The sequence below is a fragment of the Lates calcarifer genome, linkage group LG5, assembly GCF_001640805.2.
Source record: "Lates calcarifer isolate ASB-BC8 linkage group LG5, TLL_Latcal_v3, whole genome shotgun sequence".
Lineage (NCBI taxonomy): Eukaryota > Metazoa > Chordata > Actinopteri > Centropomidae > Lates > Lates calcarifer.
Window position 1 is genome coordinate 4,969,578 of NC_066837.1, and position 22,985 is coordinate 4,992,562.

Consider the following 22,985-nt stretch of genomic DNA (forward strand, 5'->3'; position numbering starts at 1 on the left):
TTCCCCGAGTATCAGCATCACCGCAGTGCATGTGTAGGAAGGTCATTTATGTCTTTGTACAGTAAACAAGCTGTGGTTACAGTGCAATATCGTCTCTTCTAACAGTTAGCATCGTGCTGCGTTCAAGACGACGGTAAACTCGGAATCTTCTAGGTGGGGACTTGAAAAACCCACTTTCACACGATTAACAATAAGGATCCCCGGGTAACAATTTCACAGCGTGCTGTTGCCTTCATAAGGAACACATGAACACGTTGTTTCAACTGTTTCCCCTGCTCCCACGACCCATTCATGTGTTGGAGATTGTAATTTGTAACTTTCCGACGTGTCTGGAACGCAGCACCTGTTCTTCTCCTCTCGGTGAGCTGGTGGATCGTAAACAATTTTAAGGTGCACACCGCCACCTACTGTACAATAGGGTGTAATATCATGTGAGTCTACCCAATTTCTTCCAATTCACCAACCTCTCCTCGGTTCAGGGTTGCCAGATTCAAGAACAAAAATGTCCTTGTCAAACAGCTGGTTATACAAGATAGGAGAAGATGGTTGAAAATCACAGATGTGATGGGGATGGATCTTTCTGCACTTTTTCTGCACTATTTTATTTATTTATTTATTTATTGTTCATTAATATCATTTCATAGAGATATTTTATCACCTTCAACTGGTCCTTTTCAGGCACATTTGCCATGTGGCTGTATTGATAGCAATGTGAGCCTGCGAGACATTCATCCACCACTTTGGTGGATGGGTTAGGGACTGAACTATCTCCACACCTATTAGATGGATTACCATTAAGTTTTGTACAAAGGTTCATGGTCCTTTCGGGATGAATCCTGATGACTTTGGTGATCCCCTAACTTTTCCTCTAGAGCCACAATGAGCGTAACATTTGTGGTTCAGAGTAAAACATCTCAACAACTGCTGGATGGATTGCCATGAAATATGTTGTAGATATTTAAGGTGTCTAAGACTTTTCCTCTAGTGTGACCACTCTCCCAAAATACCATCAAAATTTCATAATGTAAAGATACATTATTTCAAATGTAGAAAAAAAATCCAGACATGTTTCTGAAAAATTTCTGTATTCCATCAACATGGATTTTAAAATAACAAGGATATTGTGCATAATTTTTTAAACATTGAGTATTAGTATTTGGCATGCAGGATACAAAGGCACTCAAATTGTACAGATGGGCTACTGGAGTAAACATAAAAACATGAGTACAAAACATGAATACAGGAAAGACAACACAGTAAGCTTCCAAATGATTCTTGGCAGTCCACACCGACTCTGTAGCGCATATTTTAAGACACAGGAATTGTCTATGCTTTAGGTGGGAGGAATGGAAGGAAGAAGAACACGAGAGAAGCGCATTTTACTGCAATATTTTCCAACACACAGTTAACGACAAAAAATGCATCATTAGAGCAACTGTTAGATGTCCAGCCTGGCCTGTTGCTTTGGCCTACCGAGCTGTCTGGTTGGCCCGATGCGTCTTCCAGCATGTGTGCGCTGATGCTGCCGCAGACCCTGGCGGTAAATGAAGCTCTTCCCGCACTCTCCGCACTCGTAGGGTCTCTCTCCGGTGTGGAGCCTGTGGTGCACCTTCAGTTCCTCAGCTCTAGAGTAGCCTTTCCCACAGACGCTACAAATGAAAGGCCTGTCTTTAATGTGGGTCTGGTAATGTGCTGTTAGGTACGAGTTTATCCGAAATGTCTTCCCACAGATGGAACACGCGAACGGCCTTTCTCCGGAGTGCTGCATCTCATGAAGCTTGAGAGACGAAGCCGTGTGGAAACCTCTGCCGCACTGGGAGCAAAGGAACGGTCTCTCCCCAGTGTGAATGCGCTGGTGGATTTGTATGTAGCTCTCGTTGATGAACTTCTTGCCGCAGTCGGGACACGAGTAGGGCTTCTCCTTGATATGGGTTTTCATGTGTTCTTCCAACTTTTCTTTTTCACTGAACTGAATGCCACAGCGACGGCAGAAGAGAAGCTGTGATGTGCTGTGCTCCACTGTGTCCGATTTAGCAGCTGTCGGTGTGTGTGTAGTAATGTGATGTGCTTGTAAAGCAGACTGACTCTCACAGTCTTTTCCACATTCCAGGCAACGGAGGGACGATCTGATCCTGGACTCCCCTGGCAGAGACTTCAAGTATTCGGAGAGTTCAGACGCTATGGGATTCACCTCATCGTCAAAGTCTGCAACACCCTTACGACCTTCACAGAGATAAAGAAGAGACATACTGTGTGTTAGTCTTTGTCATCTTCAGGAATAACAACCTTAGTTTTTACATTTCAAATGAAGGGTTTGAATCTGAAACTGAGCCATAAAACATTAAATCTTTTGTGATGTATTTTGTATCTATATTTTTACAGACATTTACATTACATGAATACATGGAATAAGTACAATTTGAGAGAGCAAGCCAGTGCAACATCGACCCTGTTAAAATATAAAAAGTCCATTCACAACAACCTTCCTGTGCCCATTTGTCCCTCAGATTATTAGGAAAATTTTAGATATGTGAAGTTACATCAGGTGGCACAGTGGTGCAGTGGTTAGTGCTTTCACCTCAGGGTGGGAAGGTTCAGGGTTCAAACCCCAGTTCAGCCAGGGCTTTTCTATATCGAGTTTACATGCTCTTTCCTCCAGGGACTCACATGGTCCAAAGACAGGCAGGTTAGGTTAACTGATGACTCAACATTTATTTCATGAGTGAGTTAGTCAAACTACATAAAGAATTGTTGACTGTTGCCTTAAAAGTAAACATGCATTTCCAATCACTGTCATTTGTTGGGCCACAGATGGCGTATTTGAAATTCTGCAGTGCTTTGATATTTAGAAATTAGCAAGGATTTGCTGTTGAAAAAAACCAACACAGTGATGGTCAGTCAGTTAATAAACAATCTAGTACTGACTGATTGTGCAAGTCCTTTTGCCGTCCTGTATGTTGTAGCTAGATAGCAGCCGAGTGCTGACCAACAGTCAAAGCTAGCAGATAGTAAACAATAGTCTGAATACAATAGTTGTACTTTAGCACATTTCATCATTATTTTCATCACCTTAACCAGGATCTCTGAACATTCAGGGCTGAGCATAGGCTTGTCTTGCCAGTCCACATCAACTTATGTTCACTCAGAAGTTAAAGTGGCGACTGAGAGCTTCAAAATGATCCAGTTATATGATATCAAGTCAATTTTATTCATAAAGTGTTGAATCATGACAGAAATGATCTCAGGGCACTGTTCATATTGAGCAGGGTTATACCATACCCTATAAAATTAGTCCCAACAATTCCCTCCACGAGCAAGCACTTTGCAGTGGTGAGAAAAAACTTCCTTTTAAGATGTCTTCAGATTTAATTGTCAGATGTGACTTACCAACAGTTTGTCATTATTACCAAATGTGGATGACTACATGGCAGTCACCACTTAATATAATTTGAAATTTGTATGTCTTGCTCTATTGATACCCATGAATTGTGAGCAAAATACTGATAAAATACTGCACAAACCTGGTCAAACAGAGGTGTAATTTCTTCTGTAATTTTTATCCATGTGATTTCCTACAAACACTCATTTGTTTGGTGTTATCTGTAAATGAACTACCTGTATGTCTAATATTATGTGTCTAACATCAGTGACCCCTGTTTGAATGCACCCATTTGACTCCCTCCCACAAAAAACCCCTGGCTCACTGACAAAGGTTTGAGCCAAATGGTTAACTATTATCCAGGTGTCTGGTGATAGCTCTCACCTAAATGGACTTTGTAGTGCGTTTTGAGATTTCCCTTCTGGTTAAAACCTCGACCACAGATGGAGCAGCAGTAAGGTTTCTCTCCTGTGTGGATCAGCTCATGCCTCTCTAGTTTATAGGCATGAGGAAATTCTTTGCCACACACTGAGCAATGGTACTCGATCTTCTCTTTGGGCTTCTTCAGGAGCTCAGGAGGTATTTCTGTTGGTACACGAATCATCTTTCTGCCAGAGCGCTTCTTCCCTATGTGGATGAAAAAGAATATGAAATTACAAAGTTAGGCTGTTGAAGGATAACTCTGGTATTTTTTAACCTGGGCCTCATTTTCCCATGTTTTTGGAACGTAAACAATTGATAGGGATGTAAATATTTGGAATCAGTCCATTATTGAGCGAGAGCAGTGCACCCAGAAACCGCGAACAGCTGTTGCAATGTAAACAAACAGCGTCCACGTCACAATACATCCACTTAAGTGCTTGTTCTTGCCACTGACAGGTTCAGATTGTTGTTTTGAGTGTCTGACAACATTATGGATATGAGTTCTACAGAGACAGGCGTATTTACTTCAGTGAAATTCTCTTTGTTTAACCAGAAACAGCCATTTTATCACTTTGTTCAAAACCACCAGACTCCACTGACAAAAACAGTGATTTTACCTTGCAGAATATGGGAGTCACAAATCTACCGCTGCCTCAGTTAGTTTGTTTAATTTATGTTACTGTGTGGTACTTTTACATAAGTAAAGGATCTAAAAACCTCTTCCACCACTTCTTCACACAATAACACAAACTAACCGATGGAGGCAGCAGTGGATTAGCAGCCCCAGTGTTCTGAGAGGTAAAATTACTGTTTTTGTCAATGGAGTCTGGTGCCTTGGAAGAGAATGATAAAATGGCTGTTTCTGGTTAAACAAAAAGGATATTACTCATTCAGAGGTCTATCTCTGTAGGAATCCCATCCATACTGTTGTCAGACACTTAGAATAACAATCTGAGCCTGTCAGTGGCAAAAATAAGCACTTTAGTGGACTTTCTTTGACACGGGCAACTGCGCTGTTTATTTACTTTTCAGCAGCTGTTCAGCTTTGCTGGGTACACCATTCTTCTCAAAGATTTTTGTCCCTATCAATCATTTACATCTAAAAACATGGCAAAATAAGGATCAGGTTAAAAAATACCAGAGTCATCCTTCAATCTAATGCTTAATAAATGAGCAGATGAATGACTTACACATTAACCAGGTTCAACTCTTGCCAACTAACTCTGTTCTACACCTGAAGTATTTTCTTTTTATGTTCCAATCAATGAACGAAACTGACTCACTCCTCCGTGTTGAGCAAAATGCTGACTGATCTGCTCATAGATCAGCTCTACACATGTCCAACTTTGCCATGAAAGGAAAGGGAAATGATAACAGCAACAGTTTAGATCTGCAGATGTGGAGAATTTAACACTTGACCACCTGCAGGCGGCACCAAATGATTTTGAAGGTTTTTTTTTTTTTTACACAAACAAAGATTAAAATTGTTTTGACTTCTAAGGTCCATTTTTTCTTTGCACAAACAACATTCAAGAACCTGCTGCTGCTCTTTTTTCTCCCAATGGCTGACACAGGTTGGACTGGAAATGCTGCTCTGTATTTAGGTGACCATCAAAGACGCTGCATGATATGTCTTCTTTGTTTAGATGAATGATTTATATAATGTTGGAAAAAGTCCAACAATTGTTCTTATACCGTGACCTGACTATCTGAGGTGTGTCTACTGACAAAAATATCTGGCTGGTATACGTTAACATCAGTTCCTCATAGTTCCTGTCAAGAGCATATCAAATGTAAATCACTGCAGCAGGTTTATTAGCTGCAGGCGGCCATAGCAGTAGTGTTTGACTTTAACTCTGCTCTTACCAGCTGACACAGCAGTGTTTTCTCCTTCTCCTTCAGCAGGTGGTTTGGTATCTTTCCTTCTTCTATAAGGCCGCTTTGCTGTTAAAAGAAAAAAACTGATGTTAAACTCTCATATGAGCATGGGTTAAGTAGAACCACTTCAGTAAGAATCTTTAAGAACCAGAGATTCTGGGTCAACTAAATGAAACCCAACCCCACTTGTCTTACCAGCGACACGGCGGACACTTTTTGAGTTTACTTCTTCTGATTCCACTATGACAGGGAGATTTCTCTTTCTTCGGGTACGCCTTGATACTATGAGAGAAAAAAAAACATAACAAAATAATGATACGCAAAATTATCACTTCAGATGAATAAACATGAATCCAATCTCCACAAAAATCAAGAGGAACACTCACTTCCAGGCTCTGCCTCCAAGTCTTCTCCAGATAACAGCGGAGTTTCTGAAATCTTTCTTCTGCCCCTTCTCTTTACTTTGTGACATAACATAGAAAATACTTCAGTAAAACAACACAGTTACATTTATGCTGAAGTCAGAATACCACCTTAAAATAAAACAATCCACATAATCTTGTTGACTCGTCCGAATCCTCTACATGTGCTACTTAAACCAATATTATCAGTGTGGATTACTGTGAATTTAAGTGTCACCTCTTGATCATAGCTCTCACCAGGATTTGCAGGAACTTCCTTCTCTGCCTCTGAGACATCCAGTGATGCCACTGTTATTTCTGGAACCTTCTTCTTTCCTCTGTGTCTCTTCCCTGCTAACATCACGTGAAAAAAAGTTAACCTCAGAGCTGTGACATAACTATTATTTACAACCTGAACAGTTTTTATTTTCTTTTGATTTCCGTTTACCATGGTACAAGGGTGAAACTGTTGTCATCTTTACTACTCTCTCTTTTTCCTCCCCTTCTTCCCTTTCTTCATCTTCTCCCACAGACACAACTTCCATGATGAGCGTTGGACTACTGCTGTCTCTCTGGTTTTGGCTTTGCGGCTGAGACTCGGACAGTGCGACACCCTGTGATCATAATCATTAAAAACTAATCAGAAATATACCCACAAAATCCTCCCTGGGTAACAGTACTTTAGCCTGCAAACAAAGCAGAGATAAGTGCAGTTGTTAACGGCAGTTATAGGGAGTAATCCAAACTATTCTGTGGTGCTCAACTGAAACTGGCAACGGTTAATTAGTAATCTTGCCTGTTTATATTCTCTGCAGTGAGTGAGTCTTTCTCTCCTCTGGTAACCCAGTTATGGTTCACAATTATATTTTGATGTTTAACTTTACAGATAAAATCTTCCATAAAACAGAAGTTACACTGTGCTGTTCAAATACTAATAATAATAATGGTCATAATGTCAAGATTTAGATATCTGCTCTCCACCCGTAAACAAAGCACTAAAAATAAAACATACATCCTGGTTGTGGGGACATATGCCAGATCACTTGACAAGTGGATCATGATTTTGGTTGGCGTTAAAGCTTTGTTTTCCATCACATGTTTATCTATTGTCATTTCTAGCTAACCCATTTGTCAAACTGGAAAAGCTGCATTGCAATTTTTTTTCCAGCTTTTGCAGGGCGGTTATTGACTCAACTCTGTGATCATTCCAGAGGCTACACACTGATCAGCCACAACATTAAAACCACTGACTAGTGAAGCAAAGAACATTACAACACAATGTTCTGCTGGGAAACCTTGGGTCCTGGCATTCATCTGGATGTTACTTTGACACGTACCACCCACCTAAACCCTAAACATTGTTGCAGGTCAAGCACCCCTCACAGGATCCACTGCCAGTGTCCCAGTGCCAGACACCACAGGACACCCCCGGAGGTCCATGCCCCAAGAGGTCAAAGCTATTTTTGCTGCATGAGGGGGACAGGTGGTTTTAATGCTGTGGCTGATCAGTGGTGCTGTTGAATAGTATTATAGGTAATATGCAGTAGAATTATGAGAAGCAATAGCCCTGATCTAATCCTCAGGAATGCAAAGTCGATAAATGATGTCTTAAGACAAATTACCTTGCTAGGCTGAGGACTTCCTGTGCAATCAGAGCCTTGGTCAGGACTGTCTCCTGTAAAAATCAAGAGAGTTGGCTCAGGTTCAAGTGTACCTGACAGGCTGCAATCTACATGATGAATAAAGTCAATGTAACAATAAACAAAATGTATATTTTACTGTGTTTAGTTTTTTGACTATCCACTATGGACAGAAAGATGAGAGAAAACAACAGAAGACTCTGTACCATACATTTTTTACAATTCTAAGAGAATCTTGTTTTGGAAACATTTGAGTGCATTTGAATACCAATTACCAGAGAGCTCCTTTTTTCCAACTATTACTTAAAATATTCCTCACCAGACAAACTCTAAAACTCCCATGGGAAACTGAAAAAAGAGTGGTCCCTTGAGTAAATAAATATGTAGTGCTTGCAGAAGTACGGTCCTATTAAGTAAACATGCTGTTATGAATAACTTACTGGCATCCCACTCAACCACTTCTCCATCGGAGTTGATTAATCCGCCTATTTCTTCATCTTGCTCCTCCTCTTCCTCCTCCTCCTCCTCCCCCGCCTGCAATCTAACAGTCAAATGGAGGGTTTGGTCCTCTAGGTGTGCAGATGCCATCTTGAGTCCATGTGACATCAAGGGCTTACGTTCAGGGGAATCCTAAACACAGAACACAATGCGAAAAGATACTGATTTTGATCATCTGTAGGGTCTTTACTCACAAAATCAATTTGACAAGAAGACATGACACCCAATTTTGACATTTCTCTCCTTTAGCTGGATTCAATCAAATTATCTTAAATCGCTCACTTCAGCCTGACAAATGCTAACCTGTTCATCAGAAGGTGCCTGATCATGACATGTGATCATCAGTGAAATCAACGCCCCTAAAACTGCCGTGTAAGGCTGCCTGTTCAGCTACGTTTGTGGAAATACTTTTACAATGCAGAGCTTCTGGTGTTGTTTAAAATCAGCAGACAAAACAAATCTACATATGTGAAGTAGTCATGAAAAAAGAAAATTTTACAGCTCTCAACAGCGTGTCATAAGAGAAGTGCTGTACAGTGAGAGACATACAGAGGGAGTGATTAAGGCTACAGGCTACACCTAAAAGAAAATTTTAAGCACAAGAAAACTTATGAATGTCACATTATGTTAAATCACTTGTACATGCCAGGAACAAGCTAAGCTGTTAACATGACTAGTCCTTGCTAAAAATAAACAAACATGGCACTCCCTCCACAGTCAAACAATCCTACATGTCTGCCTGTGGATCTGCACCAAGTTATGCAAACTCACAGATCTCTACACCATAAATACATGTGATTTTTTTGCATCAAGATCTATACATCATGTACAATGGTGTTCACAATGTTAAGGAAAAATAATTCCTGGATCTTCCCCCTTCACCAGATCCACACCAAAATTTAATGGGGTCCATTTGTTTCTTGCTCCATATTTCCACCAAGTTTGGTGCAAATCCGTTAAGCACTTTTTTGCTGCTGACAAATAAACTTACAGACATGGGTGGCAAGAAAATAAAGAGTATCTAAATTTGAGTCCATTAAATGACCATATGAAATCACTATTAGATAAAAACAAAATTAAACAGAAAGTACGTCTACATACTGTTTGGCAAGGTGCTGATCTTTTGGTCTCATGTAGTTCTGCTTCTGTTGGCAAAGATGTGCTTTGTTTTACGTCAAGACTCTGGTCTGGAGCATAACATCCATCCTCAGCATGTGCTGTCTGATGGGAATTCAAGTTCCTTTTGTGACCAGTGGGCGTCTCACGCACTGGGCAGGAGAGAGATTTCTCTCCTGTATTATTGCACTGATCCACAGTCACATTTCCCGGCGCCTTCTCGTAAACACAGGAAATCTTAGGTTTCTCATCACAGTCAACGAGCATGTGTCTCTGCCGCCCCTCTCTGGAAGAGGAGCTCTGGCCATAGAGAGTGGGGCAACCGGGCTCCTCCGAACATTTCTCCACCGATGTAACTCTCTGCTGTCTCTTCACTTCATATGAAACGGAGCTCTCTTTCCCACATGCTTTGAGGTGGGGATAACAGGTATGTGCAGAAGTATCCTCTTTTTCTCCCTCTGAGCCGAGGCTCTCATCTGTATTTAACAGCACAAGGCAAAGCATTTACGTGAAACATCGCAACACAGTAACTGGGATGTATGTCTAGTGAGTTGATGCTGATATTTAAGATTTTCCACTCACAATTTTCACTCACAGTCCAGCCGTCCTCTTCCTCTTTGATGATTACTCGAATCTCTGGTGTCTCACAATTATAGTCGGGACTCGCTGGTGCTTTTTTTGGATCGTGATGCGGCAAATTCTGGTCATCATAATTTTCATTTAGACTCAGTGACAATGGATCTTGGAGTTCAGGATCCTATTAACACATGAAGACACTTGTGCTCAATAATCAGCGTCTGCAAGGCAAACAGCAACAAACCTCACAAACCTTTAAACTGTGTGGTCATTACAAGTCTAAAGCAGCAGTAATGAAAGGAAGTTTCATCTGGAAGAAATAATTCTGAAAACATGCTCTGTAAATTCTGTATGTGCACAGAAGAAAAATCAGGCTATTTGAGTAATGACAGCAGAATGAGACAACATCCCACTGTTACAACTTGGTTGCATTCAAATATTAATCCAAGAATGTGACTCACATTGTCAGTCCTGTAGTCTCACATTAAAAGCCTAATTCAATATTGTGTGTTGTGTATTATGCACACCTGGTACACAGATGTGTAGGAGAATGAATTAATGCAAAAGAAGGTTGTGAACTCTGGCATGCTGTCAGCACTACGTTTATTAAAAACAGCAATATTAGGTCATAGAGTTTAGTGAGGCAATTCATTCACAATATGAAAAAACAGCATCTTGATCTACAGACTGTAACAACCGATCAAAAAGTAGTCAAATCAAATGGGTCGTATTTCAGCTCCCTGTATGAATTCTTTTTACTAAATATTTCTCATTTTGATTCCATCCAGTATTTTCAATCTCCGGGTTTCTATCATATTCTATAGATGTTGAGATGCCTCACTTGTCTCTTTTATGGGTGTACCTTATCAATTGCTCACTGTGTAATTATCTGAGATGTTTGTTTACAGTGCACAGGGGTTCACTACCTCATTTTACACCATATATATATATGTAACAGCTAGATATACAAAGTAGCTATTTTTGTTGCGTCACAAATTTAAAGCAGATCGTTTATTAATTAAAGCTGGTATAAATAAACTGTACTGGTCTTAAAGCCTGATTTTAATAAGGAAAACTAGTGGGAACTTTAAAACAATAAGGTCTACAATTATCTATTAACAACATATATGTGACTTTTTATTTTTTGTGTCATATGTACAGAATCCCTGTCTATCCTCATTGATTTTAACGGGGTAAACAAATAATAGAAACACTTGTCCCTATAAATGCAATATTGTTAGACAGCAACAAAACTTCAACTTCAGCTGAATTAACACCTCTTTAAAACAGTCTCAGTAAAACATTATAACCTTCATGAAATAAAATGCCAAATTCACACATTTAAAAGAAATTTTGTGCACCCTTAAAATACATGATTTGATCTTATGGTGACAGCAGTCTTAAAAGCCAGAAAGCAGTAATATGACAGTGAGCTGCAGGCAAACAAACTTATCTGTTTCGTTAGGCTAGCTAACATTGAGTGTCATATTTTCAGGAGCAGACAAAATCATTGAAGTTATACACGCTGCTGGATGCAACGCCAGTTAGTTTATAACAAACGCCACCAGCTAACTAGCTAGCTTTCAAGCAATTCTGACATTATTATACAGAGCAGTTGCTAAATGTACGAGCGAATTAACAATCATTTAAGCCTGTGGACTGACAACTAACAGGGCACATCTTTTTCTTATCTGCAGGTAAATTAACTGTATGTACCGAGCTCCAACTGTTAAGCTACATCCAAAAAATCCCAGACAACGACAGCCAGCTGTACGGTGTGATAATAGCCCGAATAGCAGCGACGTTACCTCGAACATAGTGCGATGCTCCCGCCGGGTTTGAAGGATGTCATAAGAAAACGAGGATGAACAGTAAAAGGAGCTAAGTTGTAGCGTTATTATGGATGGGGCAGCTGTCATGAACTACACCTACTGTCTGTGTTAGCTTAACTGTGTTGCGCCACCACTTCTTCTTCTATTTTTTTTTTTTCCCTTTTTTTTCCAGCAGTGATGGCAGGTCACCAGCTGGAAGGCGCACACCGCCCCCTGCTGGACAAGCACAGTACTGCAGTGCACTGTAAGCGTTAGGTCGCTACTTTAATTTACCACATTATAGAAACAGGAAGCCATTTACACCCATAGAGCAATTTATTAGGAACACATGTACACATCCGTATTTGTGCAATTATGTCAACACTGTGGTGTCTATTGCTATTTTTTCTTAAGAAAAATATCTGAATACTTCCTCCACCCCTGGTTGATAAGTGACAGAATCAGCTTTATTAACAGAGTATGTTTGTGTTTACAGTACCAATAACAACGTCCGGGGAGGTACACATAGATGCACAGCAAACACAAGAAACTCAAGCTGAGTAAAGATAAATAAATACAAACAAAAACCTATTATGTACAAAGGAGCAGGGGACAAAAAATGACATAAAATAAATATAAATTGAAAAGCAGTAAGTAAAATGTATGAAACAGAATAATAATGAAATAGAAATGAAATAAAATAAATAAATAAATAGACGCACACGCACAGTTGAAAGATCAAAACAAATAAAACAAATACAAATCAAAATATAATAAATGATTAAATAATGATGATTAATTAAATGAGTAGAATAACCTAATAAAGAAAAAGAAAAAGAATAGACATAGAGTAACATACATTATCTATATACAAGTTGGGTCCAGAATCAGTGACAGGATCTGGTCTGGACTTTGATCTGGAGCAGCTTTTAAAAGCCACATGGCTGAAATCAGCTGCGCCTCAGGTTTTTACAACATCACCGGGGACGACACGGGACCAGGTCTCCCTCTGTCTTCCTGTACTCTGGGTAACGGGGGGAGCTCACCGGCTAATTTTTGGACAGGTGAGAGCGTGTGACTCATATCAGGTGATACAACTGACGTACGACTCTGTGTGTGTGTGCGTGTGTATGTGTGCGTGCGTGGGGTTTTCCACGGCAGCTCGGAGCCATGGCGACAGCTACTCAAGCAGAAACAGTTATCTGCTCCATGTTCGGTTTCAGTTCAGTTTAACTAACAACAAGAGGCCGTGAGCTAGTTACCCAGGTAGTAATGTCATCCTCCAGCTGGTCACCTGTCAAAGGACATTCCTGAGGCGAGGTAAGTCTGTCAACAGTGCTGACTAGCGATTACTAACTTAGCAAAGGTAACTTAGCACCTACTGTTAGCTGTCACTTAGTTACTGGTTAACTAGCACGACCAGTCTTAAAGCTAACGATGATACATTTTGTTATCTGTAACACCAGTAAACGGTCGTATCTTTATGTTTTACAGTCGAGTAGTAACGTTTAATGTGAAATGCTGCTGGTGACCTAGCTTGTAGCTAACACCTAGCTAGCCTGTTATAGCTAACACCCAGACCAGGATGTGATAAGTTAACGTTACCTGCTGTCAAAGTCTAAAGCACGTCAGTGTCCAAAGTAACGTTACTGCTTGTGCTGCTTTATTTTTGCAAACAGGGCTTACTATCAGCTGCCCAGTGTGTGTACACTAGCTGCTTATTTAATGCTATCATGACACGCCTTCTTGCACACAAGACACTACAACTGAGTAAATAACGGAGGAAGTTTGGTGTTAAGATCATTCATTTGTTTGGCCGCGATGGAGCCACCAATTTGCAGTGGTGGAAGAAGTATTCATATATTTTACTTAAGTAAAAATGCAAATACCAGACTGTAAAAATACTCAATTAGAACTAAACGCTGTGCACCCAAAATAATAGCAAGGCAATAGTACAAAAGTGTTATCACATAAATGTGCTTTAAGTGTTTATTCTGCAGTAAAATTGTCCTACACTGACATATTATAGAGTATATGACATTGTTGGACTGTTGCATCCATGTGGAATTACCATTTTACTGTTAAAACTGCCAGTTGTGTGAGAAAGTTTGGACAGCCCTGGGCAAATTTCCTGTTTTGTTGTTTTTCATTTTTAAGTGAAAAGAAGTAAACACAACCCCTGAAGCAAACAGACAGTAAAATGAGCCTTTCTTCAAATGTTGATGCATGGTTATTTTTGTATTTCATGAACATTTAAAAATAGAGAAAAGATAAACAGTACTTTTGGAATGTCCAAAAGTCTGGACACCCTACTAAATCAGTGCTTAGTAACCTTTTCTTTGCAAGCATGGGGCTGGAAATATTCTACTTTTGTTGTGTTGCAGCTAGTGGCTCAGGAAATATTGTGCAGATAGAGGGAAGAGTGGACTCCATTAAATATCAGCAAATTCTGGATGCAGATTTCCCTGCAGTCAGTCAAGGAACTGAAATTGAAAAAAGGCAGGGTTCTAGTACAGGACAGTGATCCGAAGCAGACCTCAGAATCTGCAATGAACTACTTCAAGAAACACAAGCTGAAGCTTTTGGAAAGGACAGTCCCCTGCCCTGAACATCGTTAAAATATCTCAGAACTTGAAGCGATCTACAGGAAACTTCCTAAATCAAGAATAGAAAGACTCTTAGCTGGTTACACAGTGTTTGTGAGCTGTCATTGCAAAAGGTTGTGGTGGGGTACAAACTGTTGCACATGTTATGATTACTATCATTATATTTTTCCATTATAAGTTCATGAAATAAAATGCACGAGTGCAGATCAACAAATCGTTTGCTCAGAACTGTACATGTATTGCAGAAAATAAGATGAAACATGCAAAAGCACTGGTGTGGTCATTTGAATCATTGTGCTATTTGTTCCCTCCTCTGTAACCTTTTGTCCTCCACATTCCTCCAGATGGAGTGGGATTTATCAGACAACAGTCTGGGAACATCAATGGATGACACCCCCGACTTCTCTGAATCTTCACAGTCCAAGTCTTCGACCACCAACAACATCTCAGAGAATGAATTCTTGTGTCATTGTTGCTATGACATCTTAGTGAACCCCACCACTTTGACCTGTGGCCATAACTTCTGCCGTCACTGTCTGGCTCTGTGGTGGGAGTCCTCGCACAAGAATGAATGCCCAGAGTGCCGGGAGAAGTGGGAAGGCTTTCCTAAAATCAACATACTGCTGAGGTATGATTTTCACAGCCACATCATATTAGTGAATGAATGTTTGATTTATGTTTCTCTCACATACAGTACAGAACTGAGACCTACTGAGAAAATTCAAATACACCTCCAGTTGAGGCTAGGGCTTATTATTGTTAGATTTTTTTCATATTAATGCCAGCCTGAGTGCCTTACATTGAGGAATATATCCCTGTTTTTCTTCTTCAAGCTTACTGTCTCCTCTTTACAGCTGCCTCGTATAAACACTAATTAGCCCCATCTTAATAAGTCATTTGCTTGTGGCTGTGGCTGTAACTTTGACAAAATGAACTGTGTTGCTTAGCCTCACTTATCAGTGTTTCTGTTCTCCAGTAGGACTTTGAGTATGTTTACATGCACACTAGGATTCCAGTCTTCAGTCTTCAGCCTTCAGTCCTGATTTTGATAAAATTCAAAATGTGATGTTTATAGTAAACATAGAGCCACCTCTCTATCTGGGTCCCAGTGTACGTGATTCACATAAAACCCTGATTCTCTGACTCCTCCACGTCCAGCAGATCTTCCGTTACCCATCACTTGAGGATGAACTGAGATTGGATCCTAGCTAACTGGACACTTCTGGAGTACCACTCTGTTGGTTGTAGCTTCTCTAGCCCATGATGATTATACAGTGTGTGCTTCCACATGACCAGTACCAGACTTTCCCTTTTGTTTCAACGTGTGAACCATCACTAAACCGTTATTGCTCAGTATAGTTGGCTGTTTGCCTCGTGCAGCACAGTTTCACTTTCACACTCTTATAGAACTACTAGTTCTGTAAACAGAAGTCACATGAAATGTCTTTTGTTCATTGGTGAGGAATTTCCTGTGTGAAGGGAAGAAAAAAAAATCAAAGTATGAAGCCATGTACTGCTGTCACACAGGTAGTTGAAGTGTGTTACCAGAAATTACCACTCACTACTCCCACTACTTCAATGAGTAAAGCAGAAACATTTGTTTGGATTTACTTTTTTTAATCTAAGATAAAATAGCTACTGCCACTGCCTCTCGTTAATCTGTGTACATCAGTATGACAATTAAGGATTATCACCACACAGTCAATGCATAGTGTACACAGTGTGCCAGATTCCTCTGGCACTGAAACATTTGAAGAAGAGGCTTCATCAGAACTACCACAGACTGTAAAAGGACTATTTTCACTGTTTGCTTCTCTAACACCAGTTAAGACTAATCAACATCATCATACCCTCAGCACCTCCTCTGTTTGTCATCTTGTTGTACGTGTCACTTTTGTCGACTAATTCCATGCGTTTACATAATCCTCTTCTTCTCAGGGATGCAACTGACAAGCTGTTCAGTGACGTCGTTCAGAGGCGGAGAGCAGAGATCCAGGCAAACCCCAAAATCTCCCGGAGCTTGCTGGCTTTCCAGAGGTAGCACAGTGTAATATATGATACAAGTTGTTTTAGTGTAAAGCTTTGGATTTAGTGTGTCAGCTTAGAAAACACTGAACGAGAACTCCATTGATTTAGCATTGCACTTCGATAGTATGATCAGTTTAAAACACAAAGGATCTAAATTGATGCAGCAGAACCAGAGAAGTCTTTGTCCTTGCAAAAACCTGATGCCTACATTACCCACAATACAACAACTCCACAGTTAGGTCAGCGATTCTGCATATGATAACAGTTGTGTTTAATGTAATTTCAAGCTGCTTGCCTCAAGCAGAGATGAGGAGCAGGCCACAGAGGCCTAGTAAATTCACTTCTTTCTAAATCCACACTGGATTTTTTTTTTTTTTTTTCATTTTCACACTTGTATTTTTCTAACCCCAGTCGGCGCTGCCTCAGGCTGCTAAACTTAAAGAAATTTATCAGCCACAAAAGGCTTCATACAACTTTGTGTTGTTAATCGAATCTGATGTATAAAATCACTGGAGTTCCCCTATGACAATGATGACATTATCTGTGTGAACTTGCCTGGTGTCTGATCTGTTTCACTCCTATTTGAGCCCTTTGTCGTTCTGAAGTGAAGGGCTCCTCTTTCATTAAATATCTGCATGTTTTTCAGATACGGAGACAACTTGGGAAGGTCCAGGACAAACCAGCACAAAGGAGCGGGCTTCTTCTTCTCTGGTGTCTTAACTGCACTCACTTGCGTTGCTGTAAGTATCCAACAGCAGTATAAACCAAATCAAATCATCTTGTGCAGTAAAATTATGTCTTCTGTATTGATGCTATGGTCACCACCTATCATCCTGACCTGGACAGAGCTTTTGAGTTACCATGGTAATGGCAATTTTTCGGCTTCGTCAAGCCAGATGATTTACCTTGTTCTGAGTTGCCCATTTAATGGGGCGCACACAATAATCCAAGGGATAACATGTTAGAAAAGTTACACTTCAATACAATTTTCTTTTCTTTTTTTTCTTCTTTTTTTGGCATAGCAAATTTTGATCAATATGATTAGTGAATGATTAGTCAAATAAGGTTGCATTATTGGACTTGGAATTAACACACTTTATTCAATAAGATCCAGTTCGCAGTTTAGGGTTTGAGCTGACTGCTGATATTCATTATCAGTATCCAGTATCTACCAAACAATTTGTAATACATAATGCTTCACTAAAGAGTTGTTGTTTTTCCTTGTGTCCACTCTTTTACTCCATGATTCTGCCAAATGTGCATTTTGAGGGAATCAGGTGAACCATTATAGGTGGTCAGTTACTGTTTATTCTGATTACAGTTCTTAAACAATTTGACGTTCCCATTCAACAACTGTATTTCTAAGCTGTTGTATATTTTTGGGATTTTAACAACATTATTATGTAATATTTAAAGGTTACCACAGTAGTGGTAGTAGGGGTCAGTTGTTCATATCATGTAGACAGTACATGTTTATTTTGTCTATGTGGCACTTGGGAGCAACGTCACTGTGTGTCTTGCCACGCGGCAGTGAATTTGTGTTTGTGTTTTGCTGGAAGCATGTAAACAGATTACAGCATGGTCCTGTTTTTGACCCCAGTTCATGGACGAACATCATTACTGAATCAGCGTTTCACTTTGTGTTCACTGGCTCACATGAACATGAATTGTAGTGGAAAAATAATGTCAATGATGTCATGCAAACTTTGTTTTGCAGTGACTTTGTTCTTGTTATATTGCCAAATGGCACAAAAAGGGATTAAGCCAAACTCAGGCTGGTGAACATGACACATTCTGTGCTTATTTCCATACCAGCTGACATCCAGTAACTGTTATGGAAATAGTGAGAACGGTGATGGAAAACCTGTTAAATGACCCATGAAGTGGCATCGCAGCCTCACAGAGCTCGGCATTTAGCACATTTTAAACAATAAAGAATTCAGTGAGTGATGGGCTGTTTATATAAATAAACCATATGCTGCTGTAGGTTTACATAAAATATGTGTAATGACCTCTAGTGGTGATGGGTGATTCCTGCAAGACACAGGAACATGGATGTAGACTGGTGCTACTGTGTGTGGCAGCGGTCTGGCCTATGAGGAATTCCAGCTAACATGCAAAACCTTTAATCCCCTACTTAACCATCGACAGTTTTGTGAACTAAATCTGTTCTTTGCATCTAAATATGTAAAACATTCTGGTGTGGTATAAGCAGGGCAAACGAGGGGTCACAGTGCCTTGTTTGTTCATGTCTGTGTTCCCAGGTGATGGTGATGGTGTATCACTGGAGCAGCGGTGTGGTGGAGCAGCAGGACCTGCTGATCAGTAAACCAGTGTCTCACTGGACAACAGAGGAAGTTGTGTCCTGGTTGGAACATCTGGGGCCCTGGGCCCAGCTCTACAGAGAACCCTTCCAACAGGAAAACGTCAATGGAAGGTAGAAACTGAAGACTGCAGATACAGCTCTCTCCAAACAAAAACTGAATTCAGCTATATTTATAAAACGGTGTATCGTCTTTCTTATTCATTTTTTTAAGCAAAACTGCCAAACATTGTCTGATTACAGTTTTTCCAATGTGAGGATTTGCCTTATTTTCCTCTTTATATCATTGTTAAATGTTTGTTAGATAAAACAAGACATTTTAAGATGTCAGCTTGGACTCTGGGAAACTTCTGATGCACATTTTTCACTATTTTCAAACATTTTATTGACAGAAAAATGTACAGATGAATCATTAGTTACAGCTCTTTTCTATTCAGGTTTACTCTAGTAACAATACCAAGTAAAACATGGAAGTTTATGTGTGTTCTCTCTGTTCATACCATGTGGTGGTGATTTATTTGCCTCAGGCTACTGTTGATGCTGGGGGACGAAGAGCTGCTAAAGCCTCCTTACAGTATAGAGAATCAGGCTCACCGACGGGCTGTTTTGGCTGAACTGGACAGAGTTAAAACCCTGGGGGTCAAACCTCCGCAGAACCTCTGGGAATACAAAGTAAGTGCTCTCTATTCTACAAAATGCTTAGGTTGGCAGATTGGCTCTAATGTAAGGTTTACCCTTCTTACTTCTTTGCACCTTTAGATTGGTTTGGCTGGTACATTTTGTTTTCCTTCCACTTTTAATCTGTAAGTAAAGATGTAACTTTGTCTTAGTTTGTTCTGCTCCAAAGACCCTTCATTATAGAAAATGCTCCCTCTGCAGTGAGTCTCCTGTCTCAGTGTGTTTGTTATATTTCTGACATGTACAATCCAACGACCGTCCTTTTACACTGTGTGCTTGTGTTTCTGTCACCTCCTGTCAGGCGGCTAACACTGGGAAATCTCTGTTCTTGCTGTATGCACTGAAGCGCTCACCTCGCCTCACACTCTTCTACTTGTATTTATTCGACTACTCTGAAACCTTCCTGCCCTTCCTGCACACCTGCTGTCCGTCCATCACACACATAGACGAGTCAGTGGAGAGCAGCTTCCTCAGCACACAGGTGACACTTGTTAATCTGCACATAAATAGGCCCATTGATGTTGCAGATTATTTTGTCGCATGAGTGATTTTACTGTAAAATTAAAAAACTTTGTCTTACATGAATGCCCTTTTTGATGATTTAAAGGAATTTTTCAAGTGTCATCTTGTGTTTTCTGTAATATTCTTGTGTTTGTTAGTTGGAACCCAGCTGGCGACAGTGGGGAGAGTTTCTTGTGAAGTACCTCCTGCTTCCATACCAGTTGATAGCAGAGTTTGCTTGGGACTGGTTGGCCGTCCACTATTGGACATCTCGCTTCATTATTGTCAACGCCATGCTGCTGTCTGTGCTGGAAGGCTGCGCCCTGTGGAGACTCTGGACAAGAGACAGGATCAGGTATACACAGACACAAACACACACACAGTAACACAAAGAGCTTTTCTCCTACAGGAACTTAACAACCTCTAACCTGGAGCTTCTCATTACCTGAGGTTTTAAGAACCTGTAAGGCTCCAGTGCTGGGTTCTGCCTTGTTTCAAATATACATGATTGAAAGTGAGGATGCTCCAGTCCAATGTATGAGTGCTGATAGTGACCTTATTAAATGGAACGGGTATTGGCCATGGCGTAACTGATTCACATTAAATACAATCAGTTCAGTGTTTCAGTTACATTCATTGAGTCACAGCAGTCCTGGACGGTAATGAGTTCCACACAGTGAGCCGGTCCACCAATTTAGCATTTCAATCCTGTTACATAGCCAGACTCAGAATGGACAGTTAGAGAAATGAGAACCACAGATATCATCTTTTTAATTCCGTACATTCTTCTCTCTTGTCAAAATGTGGCACCTATATTACCCACAATGCAATTCAGTCTAACCCCTGAGAATGGCTACATGTTAAAGGAGTTTATGACCACTAGTAATGCTATGAGACAGTGGTCCTGTGAGTGAGTACCTGTTGTGTTTACAATTCACATTTGGCCTTTGGCTTCAACTCTGACAGTTGGTGGTAATAACACCTTAAAAGAGACAGCATGCTTGCAAACATAGATGAATAGAATGCATCTTGGTGAGTAAAGAAACTCACAGGACAGTTTTAAATAATCTGTTGTAAAGTTTCCAGAGTGAAAAAAAGACCCAGCACACTAACTTGTATAATCCTCTTTCTTTAGGACTCTGCCACGTAAGATGTGGAACCACTTGTGGAAGATGTTATCTCAGGGGTTTGCCTTTGCCCTCCTGTGGCCTTTTGTCCCTCAGTTTGTGTGCAACTGCTTCTTCTATTGGGCGCTCTACTTCAGTCCCATTATTAATATAGACCTGGTGGTGCAGCAGCTAATGCACCCAGAAACACAGGCGCTGTAACAAACTGCATGTAGTCAGTGCCCAATTAATGCCATACAGTTCACAGCAAATAAAGTAAATAGCCAGAAATCCAGTTGCTGAAGGGAAGTGTTTATTTTCAGCATTAAACTCACATGAGACTGGCTTTTCTGCTGTTTGAAAGGGAAGTTTTCTCACTTCCTGTCTTGTCTCTCTGCTGGATGGTTGCCATGTGGAACAAGAGAGGCTTTGGGCTATTGTAGGAGAAGCAAAACCAACAAGATAAGAAACAGTGAAACATCTGTGATCTTATTGATTCAGAGGGATTACTGCAGTGATTTCTCTTAGCGTGCACGGTGCATTCACAAACCACATTGCCTAAATGGTCCAGAGGGCAGTTATGCAAATGATAAGTCATGTTCATTGGCGGCAGTGAGGACTGGATTCATGAGGAGTTTCCCGATGGTTGATAGCTTTGTAGCACTGAGATGGATGTAGTCTTATAAAAGGTGAGCTTTTTTATGCATATACAGACCTGGGTATTGACAGGGGAACAAAACAAGTATAAATTTATTTTCTATCTTCAAATGGTTCTTCAGTGCAACTGTTGCTTTAGAGGTATCAGTTTGAATGAAGCAGTATTATAAGTGTATATTAATCTTTGTTCTGGATAAATTATAGTTTGCTCTTCAGGTCTTCATTGTGGCTCTGGATGTGACTGTGATCTCAGTGCTACAGAGCTGTCCAAAAACTTGTTCTACAAGGTTTGGTAACATGATTGTGAAATGTGTCAAGTGACTTGTTGAGGCTCATAGTTTCACAGCCTGTCAGGAACCTCAAGCTGAACCGTTGATTCAAGGAAAAGAAAAAATAGAAGTGGTGAACATATGTTCAGCATTGAAGTTTGTTCCAGGAGTTCCAGGCATTCCTTTCACAAGATTTTGGCACTTAGATTTGAAATAAAAGTTATGTTAATCTTAAAACTTTTTGAGATGCTGATACAGATCTTCTCAAATTTATTTGATTTTAAGCAGAAAGTGCTTGTAGCAGATTTTATTTGCTTGTACTGCTGACAAAGATTGTGTTGCACATTTTTTTTATTGTTCAAAAAATGTTGTTCAAAGTATCTTTCATGTGGTGGGCGGGTAGAGCTAATCAAAGACATGTTATTTTTTACATTGTTTTATTTGCACTTAAAAGTTCTACACTGTGATTTTGTTCATCAATGTTCTCTAATGACAAAGGAAAAATAAAGATTTTTAAATAATGTTATACTGTTGCTCTTTTGAACAAAAAAAGTCTAAGGCACGTGGAACATGTATGAAATAGAAATGTCACTTGTTGAACAAGTACCTGTTATCTCAAGTACTTGTGTAGTACATGTCCACACCTCAGGTTTAGAGGACTATTGGTTTTTAGGAGGAGAACTCAATTCACTGCAGCTCAGGAAACAGACCAAAGAGGAAGATAAAAATATATTTAAAAATCATTTTAAAAAGCTACTCTAAATGCTTTATAGACATTACAATACCAAATCCATATCTAAAATGTCATTCCTCATTTTTCCTCTCTCTCTGCTCAGGTGTAGTTTAAAAAAAAGACAAAGATACAGATACAAAGATATACCTTCTGAGTTGTCTTTTTAGCTCTTCGGTTTGTTACACTTTAAGGAGACCTCTCTAATGTTTCACCAAGTTTTTAAGTTTAGATTTTAAGGACTACATTCGCTGCAGGGTTTGCGTTTAGTTCCTTTCACTTCAAAAACCCATAAAATTAGTAAATTATCCGTACAAGTGTAAATAAAGTTTAATTGATTGAACATTTTAGAACGACTGCCCTCT

The 22,985-nt window shown here is 40.0% G+C and overlaps 2 protein-coding genes across 6 annotated transcripts; one reads left to right on the top strand and one right to left on the bottom strand.

Moving 5' to 3' along the window:
• Positions 1-1,066: 1,066 nt before the first annotated feature.
• On the bottom strand, positions 1,067-11,918 carry LOC108887221 (zinc finger protein 852). Of its 4 annotated transcripts, none has more exons than XM_051070429.1 (12): positions 11,720-11,918; positions 9,918-10,092; positions 9,321-9,811; positions 8,162-8,351; positions 7,704-7,756; positions 6,530-6,695; positions 6,340-6,432; positions 6,067-6,141; positions 5,876-5,962; positions 5,669-5,746; positions 3,764-4,006; positions 1,067-2,223 (listed from the first exon to the last, which is right to left on the bottom strand). In XM_051070429.1, exons 1-12 carry the CDS (start codon positions 11,828-11,830, stop codon positions 1,439-1,441), a joined length of 2,547 nt encoding a protein of 848 aa, XP_050926386.1. In that variant the 5' UTR covers positions 11,831-11,918; the 3' UTR covers positions 1,067-1,438. The 4 variants fall into 4 exon arrangements, with proteins under 4 accessions (XP_050926386.1, XP_050926387.1, XP_018538031.2 ...); XM_051070430.1 differs by having other exon boundaries at positions 6,340-6,435; positions 9,931-10,092; positions 11,720-11,917; XM_018682515.2 differs by having other exon boundaries at positions 6,340-6,435; positions 11,720-11,917.
• Positions 11,919-12,576: 658 nt separating this feature from the next.
• LOC108887209 (bifunctional apoptosis regulator) lies at positions 12,577-22,416 on the top strand. 2 transcript variants are annotated; one of them, XM_018682500.2, is made up of 9 exons: positions 12,577-12,786; positions 14,673-14,956; positions 16,267-16,365; positions 17,003-17,096; positions 18,621-18,793; positions 19,207-19,351; positions 19,659-19,838; positions 20,017-20,213; positions 20,994-22,416. In XM_018682500.2, exons 2-9 carry the CDS (start codon positions 14,673-14,675, stop codon positions 21,184-21,186), a joined length of 1,365 nt encoding a protein of 454 aa, XP_018538016.1. In that variant the 5' UTR covers positions 12,577-12,786; the 3' UTR covers positions 21,187-22,416. The 2 variants fall into 2 exon arrangements, with proteins under 2 accessions (XP_018538016.1, XP_018538014.1); XM_018682498.2 differs by lacking the exon at positions 12,577-12,786 and adding an exon at positions 12,838-13,042.
• Positions 22,417-22,985: the final 569 nt, after the last annotated feature.